At 44.3% G+C, this 17,088-nt stretch overlaps 1 protein-coding gene across 2 annotated transcripts in view; it reads left to right on the forward strand.

Moving 5' to 3' along the window:
* The window catches only part of MON1A (MON1 homolog A, secretory trafficking associated), a 79,723-nt gene extending 74,448 nt beyond the window's left edge, over positions 1-5,275 (forward strand). For both annotated transcript variants that reach the window (XM_030205418.1, XM_030205419.1), the window contains exon 6: positions 2,002-5,275. In XM_030205418.1, coding sequence (XP_030061278.1) covers positions 2,002-2,142 — 141 coding nt within the window. In that variant the 3' untranslated portion in view covers positions 2,143-5,275. The remainder of the gene's footprint in view (positions 1-2,001) is intronic.
* Positions 5,276-17,088: the final 11,813 nt, after the last annotated feature.

Below are 17,088 nucleotides of genomic sequence, written 5' to 3' on the forward strand. Positions count from 1 at the left end.
TAGCATGCCCTGATGTTACATTTACCCAATGTTGGGGTAATTGAAGTCGCTTATTATTATTGTGTTCCCTAGTTTGTTAGCATTCTTAATTTCGGGTAACTATCTATCTGTTCATCTCTGCCAGGTGGACAGTAACACTCCTATCACTATCCTTTTCCCCTTTGCACATGGAATTTCGATCCATAGGGATTCCAAGATGTGTTTTGTGTCCTGCAGAATTTTTAGTCTATTTGATTCAAGGTCGTCCTTAACATATGCTACTCCTCCACCAATTCAATCCACCCTATCACTGTGATATCATTTGTATCCTGGTATGACAGTGTCCCATCAGTTATCTTCCTTTCACCAGGTAAAAAAGATGCATATTGTATCTATCTTTTTAATTTAGTGCAATATATTCTAACTCTCCCATCTTATTACTTATGCTTCTGGCATTTGCATACAGACATTTCAAACAACCCTGGATTTCAGAGGACTAAGTGCTACATTACAAGTTCCCAGTTTCCGCATGGAAACCTGGGGTTCCATGATAGTGGTGGTCAGGATGGGCTTATCTACGCATTCCTATCCTGTATCCTAGGTGAGTATTTTCAGTCCTGAGCCCTTCAGGTTGCCTGTGGCTCCTAAAACTTTGTCAAAGGTGATGGTGGTTGTGGCAGCCTCTGCCTAGCAGAGAAGGAATACAAGTGGACCCCTCTTTGCATGTCTGTCTGAGCAGAGTGGACGGTGCAGGAGGCCAGGTAGGCCATGAACATAATGCTCCAAATACTAGAAAGTCTGGGATGGGTGGTGAATTATGCCAACAGCAGTTTAAATCCTGCCCACTCACTGGAATATTTCAGGGTGCATTTCAACACTTGAGTTAGGCAAGATATGCTTGTGATCAGGGAGAGTGAACAGACTGAGGGAGCAGTTCAGAGGCTTGTGATGACCTCTAACTCCTGGGTTCCATGGTAGCAACATTGGAGCTTGGTTTACTGGGTGAGAGTGCACATGAGGAATCTCACAACCATCACAGAAGTTTGAGATTCTTTTTCACCTGTATCTGTTGGTTCAGAGGGAGCTGGCATGGTGGTGGGTACCAGCACATCTCAAAGGAATGCACTGGGACTGCCCAGCTGGGTTGTGGTCATGACTAATGCCAGCCTATCCAATTGAGGACTACACTATAAAGGACAGCTGGCACAGGGTCTGTGATTGCTAAACGAGGCATTCTGATCCAGTAACAGGCTGGTGACCAGGGCAGTTCATCTAGTCCTATGGAGTTTTCTCCCACTAGTGGTGGGGATGGCAGTTCACATTTATCTTAACCAGTTTAGAAATATACATGTGCATGTTCCTGATGCTGTCGGTGAGACCAGTATCCCTGGCCAGTTTAGCTTTGGGGGGGTGGGGGGTGGTAAATAAGCCATTGAGGGATTATGGGGGCAATGGCAATCTCCCCCAATCCTTCCAGTGCAGTGCTGCAATCGGAGCAGTTTGCCGAAACCTAAGCATGCTTGGTAGCAGGTGTAAATCCTGACATCAATTTGATAAGACATTGACATTTATTCCCCTTCTGAATAAACATGCATCTTCTATGCATGCTGTAGTCCAACCCAAAACATGCCTAGGCTCTTGCCATTTGCACGGACTTGGGTTTTTGACGTGCATATCCCGGCTTTGTAGAATGGGAACCTAGACGTTTATGCAAGATAAACATTTAAGGACTGGTGTATGTATGTCTCAGTCCTTAACAGCCCTTCTAAAATGACCACCGTTACTTCATAAATATTAATTCACAGCTGCATAGCAGTTTTCCCCATTATACCTCCTTTCCTCCTCTCTAGGCTTGCCATTATAGCATCAGGTCTATGACTGTGAGGTATGGGCTGGGTTCCTTCTGAAAGCAACACCAATATGTTATCGGTTTTAGTTGCTGCTGCTTGTTTTTGTGAAGTTTGTATGTTTGTTGAAAATCTAACTCTTCTCTCTGTCTTACTGTTTCCCCTCCTGTCTCAGGTGACTGGAGCTTTTGAACTGTACATGTGCTACAGTCCCCTGGGAACCAAAGCTTCAGCTGTGAGCTCCATTAGTAAATTGATGAAGTGGATTCGAAGGGAGGAGGATCGACTCTTCATTCTGACATCTCTGACATACTGAGCAGTTGAGCCTAACAGTGACTGGTTACATTGCCTCCCATTGGGTCCCTTGTAGCACACATGCCAATGCTACTGGGCAGCTGATAGCAACCTCTTGCCTACCTCCTTGGGCAATTTTTAAGGGTGCCTTCTCTTTTTACTATCACATCAGCCTCTGTTCTCTCCCTTGCCATCCTTGGCGTAATCCTTTATTCGTAACATCTTTTCCTGCCCCCTCTGCTGTTCTTAGTGTCTCCTTACCCCACCCCCTTATCTCACCATCTCAACTATAGCTGATGTTGCTCAGTACTGGCCACCTGAATTCTGTATCTTTATTGATTTTTAGAGATGTTTTTACTGAGTTTTATCCAGCAATTTTTCAGGTGATTTCAAACATGAAGTGGCCCCTCAAAGCGGAGTTCTCTGTCCGTATATACATTGTGTGCTATATTCACTCATGGACTAGGTGGTTTAGGTATGACTTGCTTACAATTATGGGAAACCCAACTTTCATAATGGTATGAATATGGCATTTAATCTTTTAATCATTTTCCCTGTCAAGGGTTTGCTTGAGAGTGGCCATTAATAGGCCTCATAAGTGAGAATGTGGCCCAGAGCTCTCCTACTGTGCAAACTTTGTCATCTATAGACAAAAATCTCTTCTACTTTCTGCCGTTCTGGAAGCTACCAAAAATCCTCCATGTTTCCAGCAGTACCTTATATGACCTGACTCATTAGAACACAGAAAATGTGTCCATTAAAGTAAACTGTACATAGATCTAGAATGCATCTAATGGAAGTACACTGTATTGACCAAAGACATAAATTTGTTAATTAGACATATTTCTAAAATTTCTTTTTAAAAAGACCTGAAAATTCTGTTTTCTGTCTCTCTACCCCCCCCACCCCCGATTCTCTGACTACCAAAGTAGTACTTCCAGTGTATGTTGAAAAGGTTGTAGAGTTTTAAACTTGAGTGGTAAGAAAAGTGAAATTACATAGATGTAAGTTCTTCTGATTCCTATACAGTACACTCAGCCAACTGGCATGCAGAGTTTACTGTACCTTTTTAAACTTATAGCATTAGTCAATGACACCATGTAGCCTGCTGCAAGTGGGCTACATTATAACTTATTCCAATTATCCTAGCTTTGCTTGTGTCATCCTTACCTCTGTTTTGCTAAGATTACTGGAATTGGTGCGGAGCTCGGGGCACGTGGTGGCACTGCCTCTCTTACATTTACTTTTCCTACTAGAGACTTGCGCTTGAGACTAATTTCAAGCTGGTTATTGTGCGACTCAAGACAGCCGGGAAGACTGAATACACATTAATAGATGAACAAGACATCCCTTTAGTGGAATCTATTCATTTGAGGACTTGGATAGCTTTCACCGCAGTACTCGACCAGAAACCATGGAATACAGCTCGCTCAAGATTCCATATACAACTTGAAACTGGCAGCGGGAATGGCAGTTGATGCTGATGGTAATGGTGCCAAGATATTTGCCTATGCATTTGATAAGAACAACGGAAGAGGTTCTGGTTGTTTGCTTCATGAGAGAAGCACAGAGGAGGCATTGCACCAGGATTTCAGGTGATTCATCTTAACACAGTGACTGTGGATAATAGACTGAACAATCTGCAGTTCCATGGGGATGGAGGCCTAAAGCAGAAGAATTATCAAGTAAACAAATGATCCAGACTACAGATGTCTGCTCAGCAGTTAACTTCCCAATCTGTGGAGCTGCAATCTGAGCTTACTCCAGTTATGAGTACATTTACAGGGAAACTTCAGAAGAGCCGCAGCTCAGCCATCTTGGTAAGGTGTGGGAGAATCACTTCACTGCAGCTTCCCTTGATCAGACCAAAAGCTTCCCTGAATCGAGATGCCTGGGCATGGAGCAAGCTCCACCCACCCATTAGTAACCTCACAAGCCACGGATTATTCAAACCCGGCATGCAGCACATCAAGACTATCTGCGAACCACAGCTCAGCCATCTTAATAAGGCGTGGGAGAACCGCTTCGCCCCAGCTTCCCTTGATCTGAGCAAAGGCTTCCCTGAATTGAGTCGCTTGGATGTGAAGCAAGCTTCGCCCACCCATCAGTGATCTCATATGCCATGGACTATTCAAACCCAGCACGTGCCTTTGTGCAGTGACTGAAGCAGCGACTAGTTCTAGTTCTGGAACACTTGCAGTATTTGTGGCAAGCTTCAGATTTGCGGCTTGATTTGAGGCCAGAGCAAAGTTAATACAAGTATGTTGTATATGCACAAACTACTTTTATAAAAAGTGTAAATATGCATATTTATTTTGTAATTTAATAAATATATAGTAAAGCTACTAAACTTTCGTGATTATAAACCATGCAGATGATTAATGGTTTCTAAACTCTTCTGGTTGCCATTAGGAACCTATTGGGGATTTTAGGTAATTTTTTTTCATACACTGAATTGTTGAGCATTTTAGTCTGTGTATATATGATGTCTGATCTATCTTGTCTTTTGTCATTCTTTCATAACTATAACTTTTGAATTGTTCATCTAATTTCATTCAAACATGTGCCTAGTGACCCCCATAGGAGCCAACTTTTCAAAATTATTGGGGATGCTAAGCCCAATGGAAATAACCTCGTCCTGGACACATACAAGGAATTTTCTCAATATTGGAGGTGTTCAAGCACCCACAGAGCCGGCTCCTATGGTGACCCCCAATAGAATTGTGAAGTAGGCCAGGTCAGCTGACATTCTCAGGGAGTGTGAAGGAATTGTAGTGATATTAAAACTTTAAAAAGCTGCCTTAGTAGTTAGTACCTGTATTCATTAACTGTTTCTTGCATAGTTTTTCCCTGTTGTTAAAAATGCCTCTAGTGATGGATTTATTGCTCAGATATCCATATAACATACATGTAACCAGTGTGTTCAAATTTCTATATTAAAGAAGGAAATGATGCATTGTGAAATGTTTATATTCCTTAATTTTAAAGACTTGCTTCCCCCCCTTCTTTTGTTGTTTTTCACTCATCCCTCGCTTAACCTAACATGGTTTTCTTGTGAATTCTTCTCCTGCGTTTTGAGTGCATTTGGTGGCTTTATTTTGTATTTGCAGTAATGAAGTGGTCAGTGATCTCTGCTGCTTCACTTACAATGCTAAGCTCAAGTGTTAGAACCAGATAAAGCCCCCCCCCCCCCCCCCCCCCCAGCCACTAGATACAGAGCCTCCTAGTCTTACATCCCTGCAACTGCTCTCCTCACTTGGAACAGTTAAGTTTTATAGGTATTCAGTGTTTCAGCCATGACCAGGGTCTCTCCTTTTTTTTCCCAGTTGGTAAAGGGGTAGGAGTGTCACCCACTTCAAAACAAGTCATTGCATAATTTTTTTTTTTTGTAATCAAGTAGATAATTTGGACTATATGTTAGACTTGGATTTTAACACTATTTTTTTGTGTAGGTGTGGTCATGACTTGGTAGAGAACATGTATAATGGGTTTAGTTGCCAGAGAATGTGGGAAAAGTAGTTAGCTTAGCAGGGTTTAAAAAAGGTTTGGATAGCTTCCTAAAAGAAAAGTCTATACGCCATTATTAAGATGGACTTTGGAAAACCCACTGCATATTCTAGGATAAGCAGCATAAGATCTGTTTTGTTGTTCTGGAATGCTAGATGGACCTTTGGTCTATCCCAATATGGCAATGCTTATGTTCTTATGTACTTAACTTATGAACCAAGTGAAGTACTTAGACACAATTCCCTTCACAACCGGTAGAATTATTGCACTGAGAGACTCTCTGTAACATTGATAATCATGGTGATGAATTTTTGGTTCTGGCTAGCCTTAATCCTCATTAGTGGTGGTCAGGGACTCCTCTCACAACCTCCCAATATAACAAATACCCTCAACCCTAACACAGCTTTCCCCCAACTACCTGCTCGGGGCTTGCCCACACACAGTTTGATCGACTGTACCCAAGTTTTACCCAGCGCAATCGAAGTTCTGCAATGTACCTCCAACCACAAACATTTTAGAAAGCACAAAAGCAAATACCTACTAGAGCCAAAGGAACAAGACTGATCTCTCAAACACATACAGCATCAAAAACCTACCACTTCCTCCTCTATCTGAAACCCCTCCCTGGGGGGGGGGGGGGGTTATCACTGGGAAATAAACTCCCACTCCTCAGGGACTGGCTTGAGGAACACCAAACGGGATGTCTCCTCGTGGTGGCCTAGCTATTCTCAGAAGAAGACCCCCAAATCAAAGAATTTACCCCCCCTCCCCGGGGGTTATAAAGCTGAGAATAGAGGAGGGGGCATCACCTTCATATTCAAGGATATACTTGAAGTCTCTCTCACATTCATAACCTCTGACATAGAGATCCTGGCATGCCAAATCAAAGATCCACCATCACAGGACTACTTAACATGTGTACTATGTTACTTTCGTCCCCGTCCCCCAATATGTAGCCAAAAGCTTCTCCACAATTCTGCAACTTCATTTCAAAAAACTACATCAACAGCTCTTAAAATCTATTCCTAGGAGACATTAATATCCATCTAGAAGACTTGTCAAACAGCAGCAGAAATTATATCTGTTCTTTCCTGTCCTCTTTGAGCTACAAGATCCCTTCCCCAACCCATAACAAGGGCCACCAATTAGCCCTGCTCACCTTTAGCAGTAATTAAATCACAGACCCCACAATTAGGCTATCAGACGTATGTTGGGAAGAAACACTCTGGTCTGATCACTGCAGATGCTCTTTTACAATTAATTGGAACCCACTTAAAGAAAGTCTCTCCAACCTATAACAACAACACTACACTTCTAGAAGGAATATAGACCCCAATATTTTCTGGGATGCCATTTTACCTGAAGATGGAGCACTGGATCGGGAAACAGACTGGCCCAAAACAAGCCTCGAGATCCTGGATGAAATAGCACCCCTCCGCACTATAACCAAGCTATAAATGGTGATAGCTATGAAGGGTGATAAATGGTTCACTCAAGATCTATTGAATCTAAATTGTGAATGCAGAAAACTTGAGCCCAAACGGTACATTCAATCCATCCAGGAACAAGTGACAATTGGCAGTCCAATCTTACAAAAAAGCAACAACCCTAGCCAGGAAAAAATAGTACTCGGAGCTAATCCAAAAAGTGGACAACAATACAAAACAACTGTTCTCCCTAGACAAATCACATTTCGTCTTCAAAATCAGTAGACTCGGGGAGTGCACAACCCCCTACACACTTCCAAGAAAAATCTACCAAGCTCAGAGCAGGCTAGGCTTCCCTCGTACTACCAACAAAGGCTTCAACTCACTAGTCGTCCCGTCTCCCAAATCAGGCCTGGACAGTAATATGACACTATGAAATAGTCCAACCGCCAGATTATTCTCAATGTATGCTTAATGAAAAAGGCCCCATCAGCATTTCATGGTGAAATAAGAGGGTGGGGGTGGGGTAAGGAGACACTGAGAACAGCAGAGGGGGCAGGAAAAGATGTTATGAATAAAGGATGTTATGGCAAGGGAGAGAACAGAGGCTGATGGATTGAATGCCAATTATCACACAGAAATTTCTCCCAAAGCTTGACCGAAATTATTATCACACCAATACCCAAAGACCCTAGACAACCAATACAACAGATTTCCACCTATAGACCAGTTGCCTCCATCCATTTCTTCACTAAATTAATGGAGGGAATGGTGACCCTTCAAACTTTATTACATTTGTATCCCACACTTTCCCACCTATTTGCAGGCTCAATGTGGCTTACATACAGGGGTGTGCTGATAAAATTTTTAACAACAGGCTCTTTCTCCGGACGTAGCCAACTCTGCAGTTGGAAGGGCCAGGAGTGGCCGGGTGGTGGGGGGGGGGGGGGGAGCAACACTTGCCTCTCTCTCCTCCCTCCCTTCGTGCGGGCACGCTAGGCATACCTTTGCTGGCAACCAATAAATGGACTGCCACCACTCTCAACGTCTTGCTCTGAGCATCATGCTGAAATTTCTCACACATGCTGGAGAAGTCCCAGCCTGCTGCTCAGAGCTGGAAACAAGGAGCTGGGAGCAGCAGCAGTCTATTTACTTGGCTGGCAGGGCTCAGCATCCCCACCAGCAAAGTAAAAGAGAATTCAGCAGGGGTCCCAAGCCCACATTTTGGGAGCCAGTTGTTAAAGTAGCCATGGAGGGCCCTACTTTAACAACCGGCTCCCAAAATTCTTAAAAACTTAACAACCGGCTCTTGCGAGCCTGTGAGAGCCTGCTCCAGCACACCACTGCTTACATAGTACCGTAAAGGCGTTCGCCAAGTCTGGTAGAGAAACAAATACATGGTGATGTTGTGGTCGATTAAGGTTCAGGCACAATGGGGATCGAAGAGAGGAGAGGTTATATAGTGTTCTCTGCCATCTGGGTTTGCATAACATCCTCCCAGCACCTCAATCTGGATTCTGCGTGCTCTTCAGCAAATAAACAGTCTTGTCCTCCCTACTGGACAATGCCCATCTTCTGCTAAGCGAAGGTAAAAGTGCACTATTACTCCAATTTGATCTGTCCTCAGCGTTTGATTTAGTAGACCACACTCTCCTGCTAAGGAACCCTGAGGAACTGGGAATCACAGGGCACATATTTAACTGGTTCAGAGGCTTTTTTGGAAAACAGATTGTACAGGACTAAACTTCACACAGATCTATCCCTAAATTAGAACAATGGGTGTGCAATCCCACGGGGCTTTCCTCTTTACCTGGTACTATTTCAGTGTGTTCCTGTGACCCTTAAGCACACTATTGGACAGTAATGGCTTCCTCCACTACATCTATGTGGACGATTTCACAGTGCTAATCCCCATTCTTTCGACCCTCGAAAGTGACACACCTAGGATCCAACAATGCATTAACTTATTAGAACAATGGGGGCAGGGGGGGTCATGTGATGGCAGCTGCTTGAACAGACTCCTGAAAGCTCAGCTCTGCTCTCTCATCCGAAAAAAAAGCTTTTTTACACCCCCCCCTCCCCCCCCCCCGGGATGGGTTAATACCTATGACCTGGTTCACTATGTGTGCAGTGTCAGAGATTCAGTTTGCAGCGAGACTGGAGATGCAAAGCGCCGAGTGTGTCTTGTTATGCCGATTTGGTTGGCTGGCCTTGGCAAGGAGCAGGCCACAAGCAGCATGCGCAAGGTGGTGGCTCAACAGCGAGACTCTCCTGTAGCACATGTTCCAGAGGATACTATCCAAACATCTATGTGACATATGTCTACGTTGCTAGATGACAAGCTTGCTAAATTACATGCTGCTATGGATGAGCCATCCTTCGGTGACTGGCCAGGCGGTGTGTATACAGCAAGCAGAGGAGTGAATCTCTGCCCAAGAGGACTGAGTTCAATCCCTAGAAGATCGGAGGGGAGTGCTGGAAAGGCAGCATAAACAATTAATGGAGAGAGTAAGAAGACCACGAAAATCAGGGGCCTGCCGGAAGCTATCAAGGATACGGATTTGATGGAAATAGCAGAGCGATGGTTGCCTGAAGCGTTTGGGCTCCCAAAGGACGTGGGCCCGGTGCACGTGGAAGAGAGCGCACCGGGTGGGGAGCAGAAGAGAGGATGCCGCTAGGCCACGTCCAGTCATTGTCCACTACTTGAACTACGCCATCAAAGCACGGCTTCTGGAGTTATACAAGCGAATGTGCTCTCTGGATTACAAAGGATCTAAGTTGCAGTTGTTCCAGAACTATTCACTATGAGTTTCAGAACGGAAGATCCTGGCACCCTTTTGCTCTCAGCTATTTAATAAAGGCATCAAGTTTGCATTTCAATACCCAGCTAGAGTGAGGCTGGTTCATAACCGCACTTTGGTCCTTACCTCCGCTGCAGAGCTGCAAGCCGTCATAGATCAGCTTCCGCCCTCCTGAGTTTTTGAGTCTTTGCAAAATGAACACAATAAGACCTTTTTCTTTTGGTGGACCTACAACGGCTTGAAACTTGGACACGGAAGACCTGCAGAGGAATGCTCTGGACACCATGCTTGCTGCTTCTGCTACGAGATGTTATAACAGATTATTTTGGTTGCTCACCCATAGGCCTTGTTCTGTACTGGTATAACCTGCATACTCCAGAAGGTTCAGAACAGGGAAATTGCTACTCATTTACTGCTAGATTTAGCTGGAGGTTACTTTATAGGTGTCTAACATGTTTTACTGTTTCTTAAGGGGAGTGGGGGATAGGGAGAGCGGGGGAGCTAGAGCAGTAGCACAGGATGGGTGGGGTTGGAGTACAGCTTGGGTATGGGGTTCTTATTAAGGGTTGGAGGGGGTTTTGGAGTTGTATGGGATTGTGTGTGGTAGGGGGGGTTGGATGCTCACAATGGAGAAGGGTAGTTAGTGGGGTTCCTCAGGGGTCTGTGCTAGGACCGCTGCTTTTTAATATATTTATAAATGATTTAGAGATGGGAGTAACTAGCGAGGTAATTAAATTTGCTGATGACACAAAGTTATTCAAAGTCGTTAACTCGCGACAGGATTGTGAAAAATTACAAGAGGACCTTACGAGACTGGGAGACTGGGCGGCTAAATGGCAGATGACGTTTAATGTGAGCAAGTGCAAGGTGATGCATGTGGGAAAAAAGAACCCGAATTATAGCTACGTCATGCAAGGTTCCACGTTAGGAGTTACGGACCAAGAAAGGGATCTGGGTGTCGTCGTCGATAACACACTGAAACCTTCTGCTCAGTGTGCTGCTGCGGCAAGGAAAGCGAATAGAATGTTGGGTATTATTAGGAAAGGTATGGAAAACAGGTGTGAGGATGTTATAATGCCGTTGTATCGCTCCATGGTGCGACCGCACCTTGAGTATTGTGTTCAATTCTGGTCGCCGCATCTCAAGAAAGATATAGTAGAATTGGAAAAGGTGCAGCAAAGGGCGACTAAAATGATAGCGGGGATGGGACGACTTCCCTATAAAGAAAGACTAAGGAGGCTAGGGCTATTCAGCTTGGAGAAGAGACGGCTGAGGGGAGACATGATAGAGGTATATAAAATAATGAGTGGAGTGGAACAGGTGGATGTGAAGCGTTTGTTCACGCTTTCCAAAATTACTAGGACTAGGGGGCATGCGATTAAACTACAGTGTAGTAAATTTAAAACAAATCGGAGAAAATTTTTCTTCACCCAACGTGTAATTAAACTCTAGAATTCATTGCCGGAAAATGTGGTGAAGGCGGTTAGCTTAGCAGAGTTTTAAAAGGAGTTGGACGGTTTCCTAAAGGACAAGTCCATAAACCACTACTAAACGGACTTGGAAAAATCCAAAATTCCAGGAATAACATGTATAGAATGTTTGTACGTTTGGGAAGCTTGCCAGGTGCCCTTGGCCTGGATTGGCCGCTGTCGTGGACAAGATGCTGGGCTCGACGGACCCTTGGTTTTTTCCAGTATGGCATTACTTATGTACTTAATGTATGGGACAGATCTGCTTGGGGAGGGATGTATGAATTGTGTGCTTGGGGGATGCGTGAATGGGGAGTTTGTTTGCTTACTGGTTCTGTTGCTAGAAATGGGAGGGGCATGAAGGGGATTCACCGTGTTCTTCAGGGGGTTACAAAAAGGTATTCCTTTGATGAGAAAGAAGGCTGTCTTACTTTGGGCGGGATGGACTAGCTGGGATGCCGTCCTTGGCCCTTGAAAGGTTTGAACTATACTATACTAAAAGCTCCTTGCTTGAGTGGCGGGATGAGTGACCTGCGAATTGCCACTTTGAATGTGGATGGGATTCACTCGCCTGTGAAGCGTACAAAGATTTTAAACTATGCCAAACGATTCCGGGCCGATATCCTACTCTTGCAGGAGACCCACTTCACCAATTCTGAACATGGCAAGCTGAAGAGAGATTGGGTTGGAGATCTGATATCTGCTTCTTATAATGGTATACAGCAGGGGCTGGCGATCCTCATTCGTAAAAAATTAGACTTCTTATGCCACAAGACCATTTCAAACCCGGAGGGGCGGTACATGATCTGGATGGGGGAAATTCAGGTGAAAAGAATAGCCCTCTGTTCTGTGTATGCTCCAAATGTATAAGACCACAAATTTTTCCCCAACCCACTAGCCAAATTGGTTTCGCTTTGACTATCCACTGGCAATAGGGGGGGATTTTAATACTACAGCTGTCCCCTTCTTCAACGGCAGCCTCCCAAAAGCCCAGCCTAAACAATTTGAGGCATGAGGAATTAATTTCCTCCAACAGGAATTAAACCTCCTTGATATCTGGAGGGTATTACACCCTGAAGAAGTAATTTTACATTTTTTTCCCCAGGTACACAAAGTACGTGCCCACTTGGACTACATACTTCTTTCCTCCTTTCTTTTGTCGGTAGTTAGAAAAGCCGACATAAGAAGACAGGGTGGTGTCCGGACCATGGCATGGCCTGGGTGGAGATACAGTGCAATCCTCTTAAGTGCAAGGATCTGGGACCAAAGAAATGCATGCAGTTAACCGGAGCGTGCACTTAACCGTTGTGACCCAAAGAAGCTTGACATCCGATAAACATATGTACAGTACTGTTTATTATTATACATACAGTATACAGTCTTTGTTAACTGACGTTAGGCTTACTTGAAGTAATCAGTTATAGTCCTCTGTACACTATTGGGTCTGTGAGTTCCATAGACTACATCTGCCAGACGGTAAAAACTGTCATAGCACTGCCATCGTGGCCTCCAGATAGGCCCGCACGGTGTTGAGAATCTCCAGTGCTCTTGCAAAAGTGACAGGAGGAGGTTGTTGAATTTCTTCAGCATGTGCCTTGCTGCTCATTTCATCATCTGTTTCATCATCAGCCACTGTTGCCTGTGTGTAGGCGCATATCTCGACATCAGTGCTGTCAGCTGTTTGTAGATTGTAATCAACAGCTACGTAGCAATGAAACTCCTCTTCAGTAACACCGGCTGGGATGTCAATAACCTGTTCATCTGACGCGTTTGCAACAGCTGCATCTGTTTCATCCCTCTCCACATCCTTAACAAAGCTTGCCCGCTTGCAGCAGTTCACAATGGTTGCCTGTGTAACATGATTCCAGGCTTCTTTCTGCATATGTAGGGAATCCAACAGTGATAGATTACGAGCCAGTTCAACAGCACGTTTATCCTTGCCAGTCTGGTCATCCATAATGCTCATCAGACGACATAGCACAAGAGCCCGATAATGTTGTTTGAAATTGGCTATTATGCCCTGATCCATAGGTTGGATCAGAGAGGTAGTGTTTGGTGGCAGGAAGACCACCTTGACGTTAGACAGCATCACATCATCCCTGTGTGCAGCACAATTATCACAAAGCAACAAAATCTGACGCTTTTGTGCCTGCATTCTAGTGTCTAACTTCTTTAGCCACTGCTTCCAAATTTCCCCCGTCATCCATGAATTTGCATTAGCCTCGTATGACACAGGAAGTTGCTTAACTTTCTTGAAGCAACGGGGCTATTTGCTGTTTCCAATGACAAGGGGTTCCAACTTCTCACTCCCATCCAGTAGAAACCGTTTTCATCAGCATTGAAAATGTCACGAGGTGCAAACTCGTTCAAGATGGTAGGAAGAACTGAAACAACCCAATTTTCAGCACCAAAGTCATCAGCATCTTGTTTCTCACCATGCTGTTTCTTGAATTTTATGTTGTTCCACTCCTTCCATCTTTCCAACCATCCAACAGTGGCTTTGAATTCATTTAGTCCAAGAGTTTCAGCTAGCTGATTAGCTTTCTCCATAAACAGTGGACCACTGACAGGAAACTGTCTGCTTCTGACTCGAGAAAACCACCAAAGAAGAGCATCTTCTACCTCCTCAGCTTTTCCTGCCCGTTTTCGTTTCTGTTGTGGATTTGTATTGTTTTGCCAGTCTTCCAGAAGCTGGTCTTTCTGCTTCAAGACACGTGAAATTTGACTGGGATTGACACCATATTCTTTAGAAATTGATGCTTGACTTTGTTTGCTTTCTAATTTTTAAAGAACTTCTATTCATTCAGTCAGTGTTAAAGTCTTACAGTTGTGTGACAACAACCCCAGTGTACACTCTAACAACATTCTTTCGCTTATTCTGCCTGTGGCAGTTAAAGGGGCGGTATATTTGAAATCTCGTTGGTTGTCACGCGCCAATCGGCTTCCATATTCCGTGTGCACGCTTATGCGGAGTCTTTTCTGCAGAGGAGCGGTCTTAAACCATGCATATAAGCGAAACTTGCACTTATCAGTGGTGCGCTAAACTGAAGTTTGTCCCCATAGAAACTGATTGTGCCAAAAACGGGACCGAAGTACGGCATGCAGTTAAACAGAGCATGCGCTTATCTGACGTACACTTAAATGGAGTGCACTGTAGTTGGTTATTTTGTTTGTTTTGTTTTTCTCACAGTTACATGGGAGGCTGGCAGATGAACCCCTCTTTCTACTTGGATGCTGATTTTAAGAGGTTCCTGGTGGAGGAGTGGGGTCACTACCTCGGGGATAATGACCTGTTGGATGTTGATCCGGTGGTCTATTGGGAGGCCAAGAAAGCTGTTCTTCTGGGAAAATAATAGAGTACAGTGCCCAAAAATGGAAAACACAGGACCGGGATCTGCTTGCCCTGGCATGTCAGCTTCATTCTATCTGAGCGCTGCTAGTGAGGGGAGGGCCAGAGAATGTTCAACAAGAATATCTAGATATTAGACACTGGATCAATCATATTTTAAATCAAAGGGCCATACGAGACACACAGATATATAATATTGGTTGCATAAATAGGGAAACAAGGCAGGAAGGCTCCTGGCCACTCTGATTCGTAATAGATCTCCTAAACAAGTGATCACTAAGATAAATTAGGAATACTAACCACTAAGGAGGAGGCCATTCAGACTGCTTTTGTTGATTTTTACATAACTTTTTATGATAAAAGGCACTGTGATATGGAAAAAAGGGAAGAGTTCTTCAGGGGGCTGGAGCTCCCCATTATCTCAGGCCCAGTTAGATAGTCTTAATGCCCCCGTCACTGGGCCTGAAATTCAACAAACACTGAAGCACCTTAAACTAGCAAAAGCTCCGGGACCAGATGGGCTGGGTCCAGAATATTATAAAATATTAGGTCTTTATATTGTTGGCCCCGTTCAGACACTTTGTCAGACACTGTTTTTGCCAGGACAGGAAGGCGGTAGGTTAACGCATGCAACTATCGTAATTTTCCCCTAATTGGAAAGGGATACGGAATTCTTGGATTCCTATCGTCCTATAGTTTCTACGCCCCAAAGTGACCGATATAACTCTGTCTTCCTTAACTATTCACAATGTAACCATAATCGTAATGTAACAAACTGTATTTCCATTATTTACAATGTATTGTAAGCCACACTGAGCCCGCAAATAGGTGGGAAAATGTGGGATACAAATGCAACTAAATAAAAAATAAAATAAATAAATTTCCCTTAAGCTTTTTGCCAGCATACTGGCATCCCATCTGGGGAAATTATTACCCGTATTGGTGTGTGTTGATCAAACTGGATTTGTTCCTGGTAGATATGCATCCACAAACATATTGAGAGCGCTGAGTGCGATACAGGCAAAGGGAGGGAAGCCAGGGGACGCTATCATTACTAGCTTAACTGCTGGCTGTGTTCACATCAGGCTCTGCAACTTAGATTCAATAATTACATTTTCTGCCTATTTACAACCCAAACTTTTATTGACTGCTGCTCAGTCTGTCTTCAGGCACCAGTTGCCAATCTTACTTTGAACTTCTTCTATTTATTTTGGATGGAGAAAGGAAATTTTATCTTCCCTTCACAGTGCAAATAACTCTCCTCATGCCCTGTGATTGGAGATGGATCCTTATTTACATCTAACCCTCCTGGACAGCAAAGAAAAAGCCTACAGCAATCTGCTTCAATTGGACCATCCAAGAATATCAGAACCAGAAACTCTAAAATTCATACCTGCAATCCGTGAGTCAAAACTTTATTTTAACTGTATAATCTATTTCTAAAACTCTGAATCTGTTAGATTCCTTAAAACTAAACGTAAATATCATCAATCCCCTCTACAAAGCAATTCACATAGAAGTGCTAAGTACAGCCATTTGTTTTCCTATGTTGCTAGAAGCCTTTGATCTCACAGGCCTGGTCTGAATTTACAACTTTAAAAAGGTCTGTTTCTGTCAGAATATTTAAAGCCTTAACCCTGCATTTGCCAACTATCAAGATTGTGAACTCCACAGAGTGGACAGTAGTGCCATCCAGTGAAATTTTGCCTAACTAGTTTCTGATTAGTTTCCGGCGCACTGTTCTTTTGAACCGTGGAACAGCTTTGATCCGCGTGGGAGGAAGCCGTGTCGGAGTCCGACGACCACCACAGCTCCAGGGACACGGGGCGCAGCGGGCCCTTCGCCGCCTGCCGAGTGGAATGACGCTCTCCCTCCCGGTGCTGCGATGCCGGTAGCTTGCTCATTGCAGGCGGTTGCTGTTCCCCGACGTGAATACTCGCTGGTACGCCGAACTTATGGCGGGTGATCAAGGCTAATGGCTCGGGATTGTGGGGCAGTGCAGGAGCTAAGGTTTTAGGCAGCCATCTATCTTCGTGACATCACTTCCTCTCCACTCTATCTCCTTTTTAAATTCCGATGCCAGCAGCCTGGTCCCACCCTGGTTAAGGTGGAGACCATCCTTTTGGAATACGCTCCCCCTTCCCCAGAATGTTGCCCAGTTCCTAACAAATCTAAAACCCTCCTCCCTGCACTGAGACTCCAGAGCTCTGCCTGTCTCTTGGGCCCTGCGCGTGGAACGGGTAGCATTTCAGAAAATGCTACCCTAGAGGATCTGGATTTGAGCTTTATACCCAAGAGACTAAATTTGGCTTCCAGAACCTCTCTCCCACATTTTTCTATGTCATTGGTACCCACATGTACCAAGACAGCCGGCTCCTCCCCAGCACTATCTAAAATCCTATCTAGGTGACGCGT

This window comes from Microcaecilia unicolor, chromosome 6 (genome assembly GCF_901765095.1).
Source record: "Microcaecilia unicolor chromosome 6, aMicUni1.1, whole genome shotgun sequence".
Lineage (NCBI taxonomy): Eukaryota > Metazoa > Chordata > Amphibia > Gymnophiona > Siphonopidae > Microcaecilia > Microcaecilia unicolor.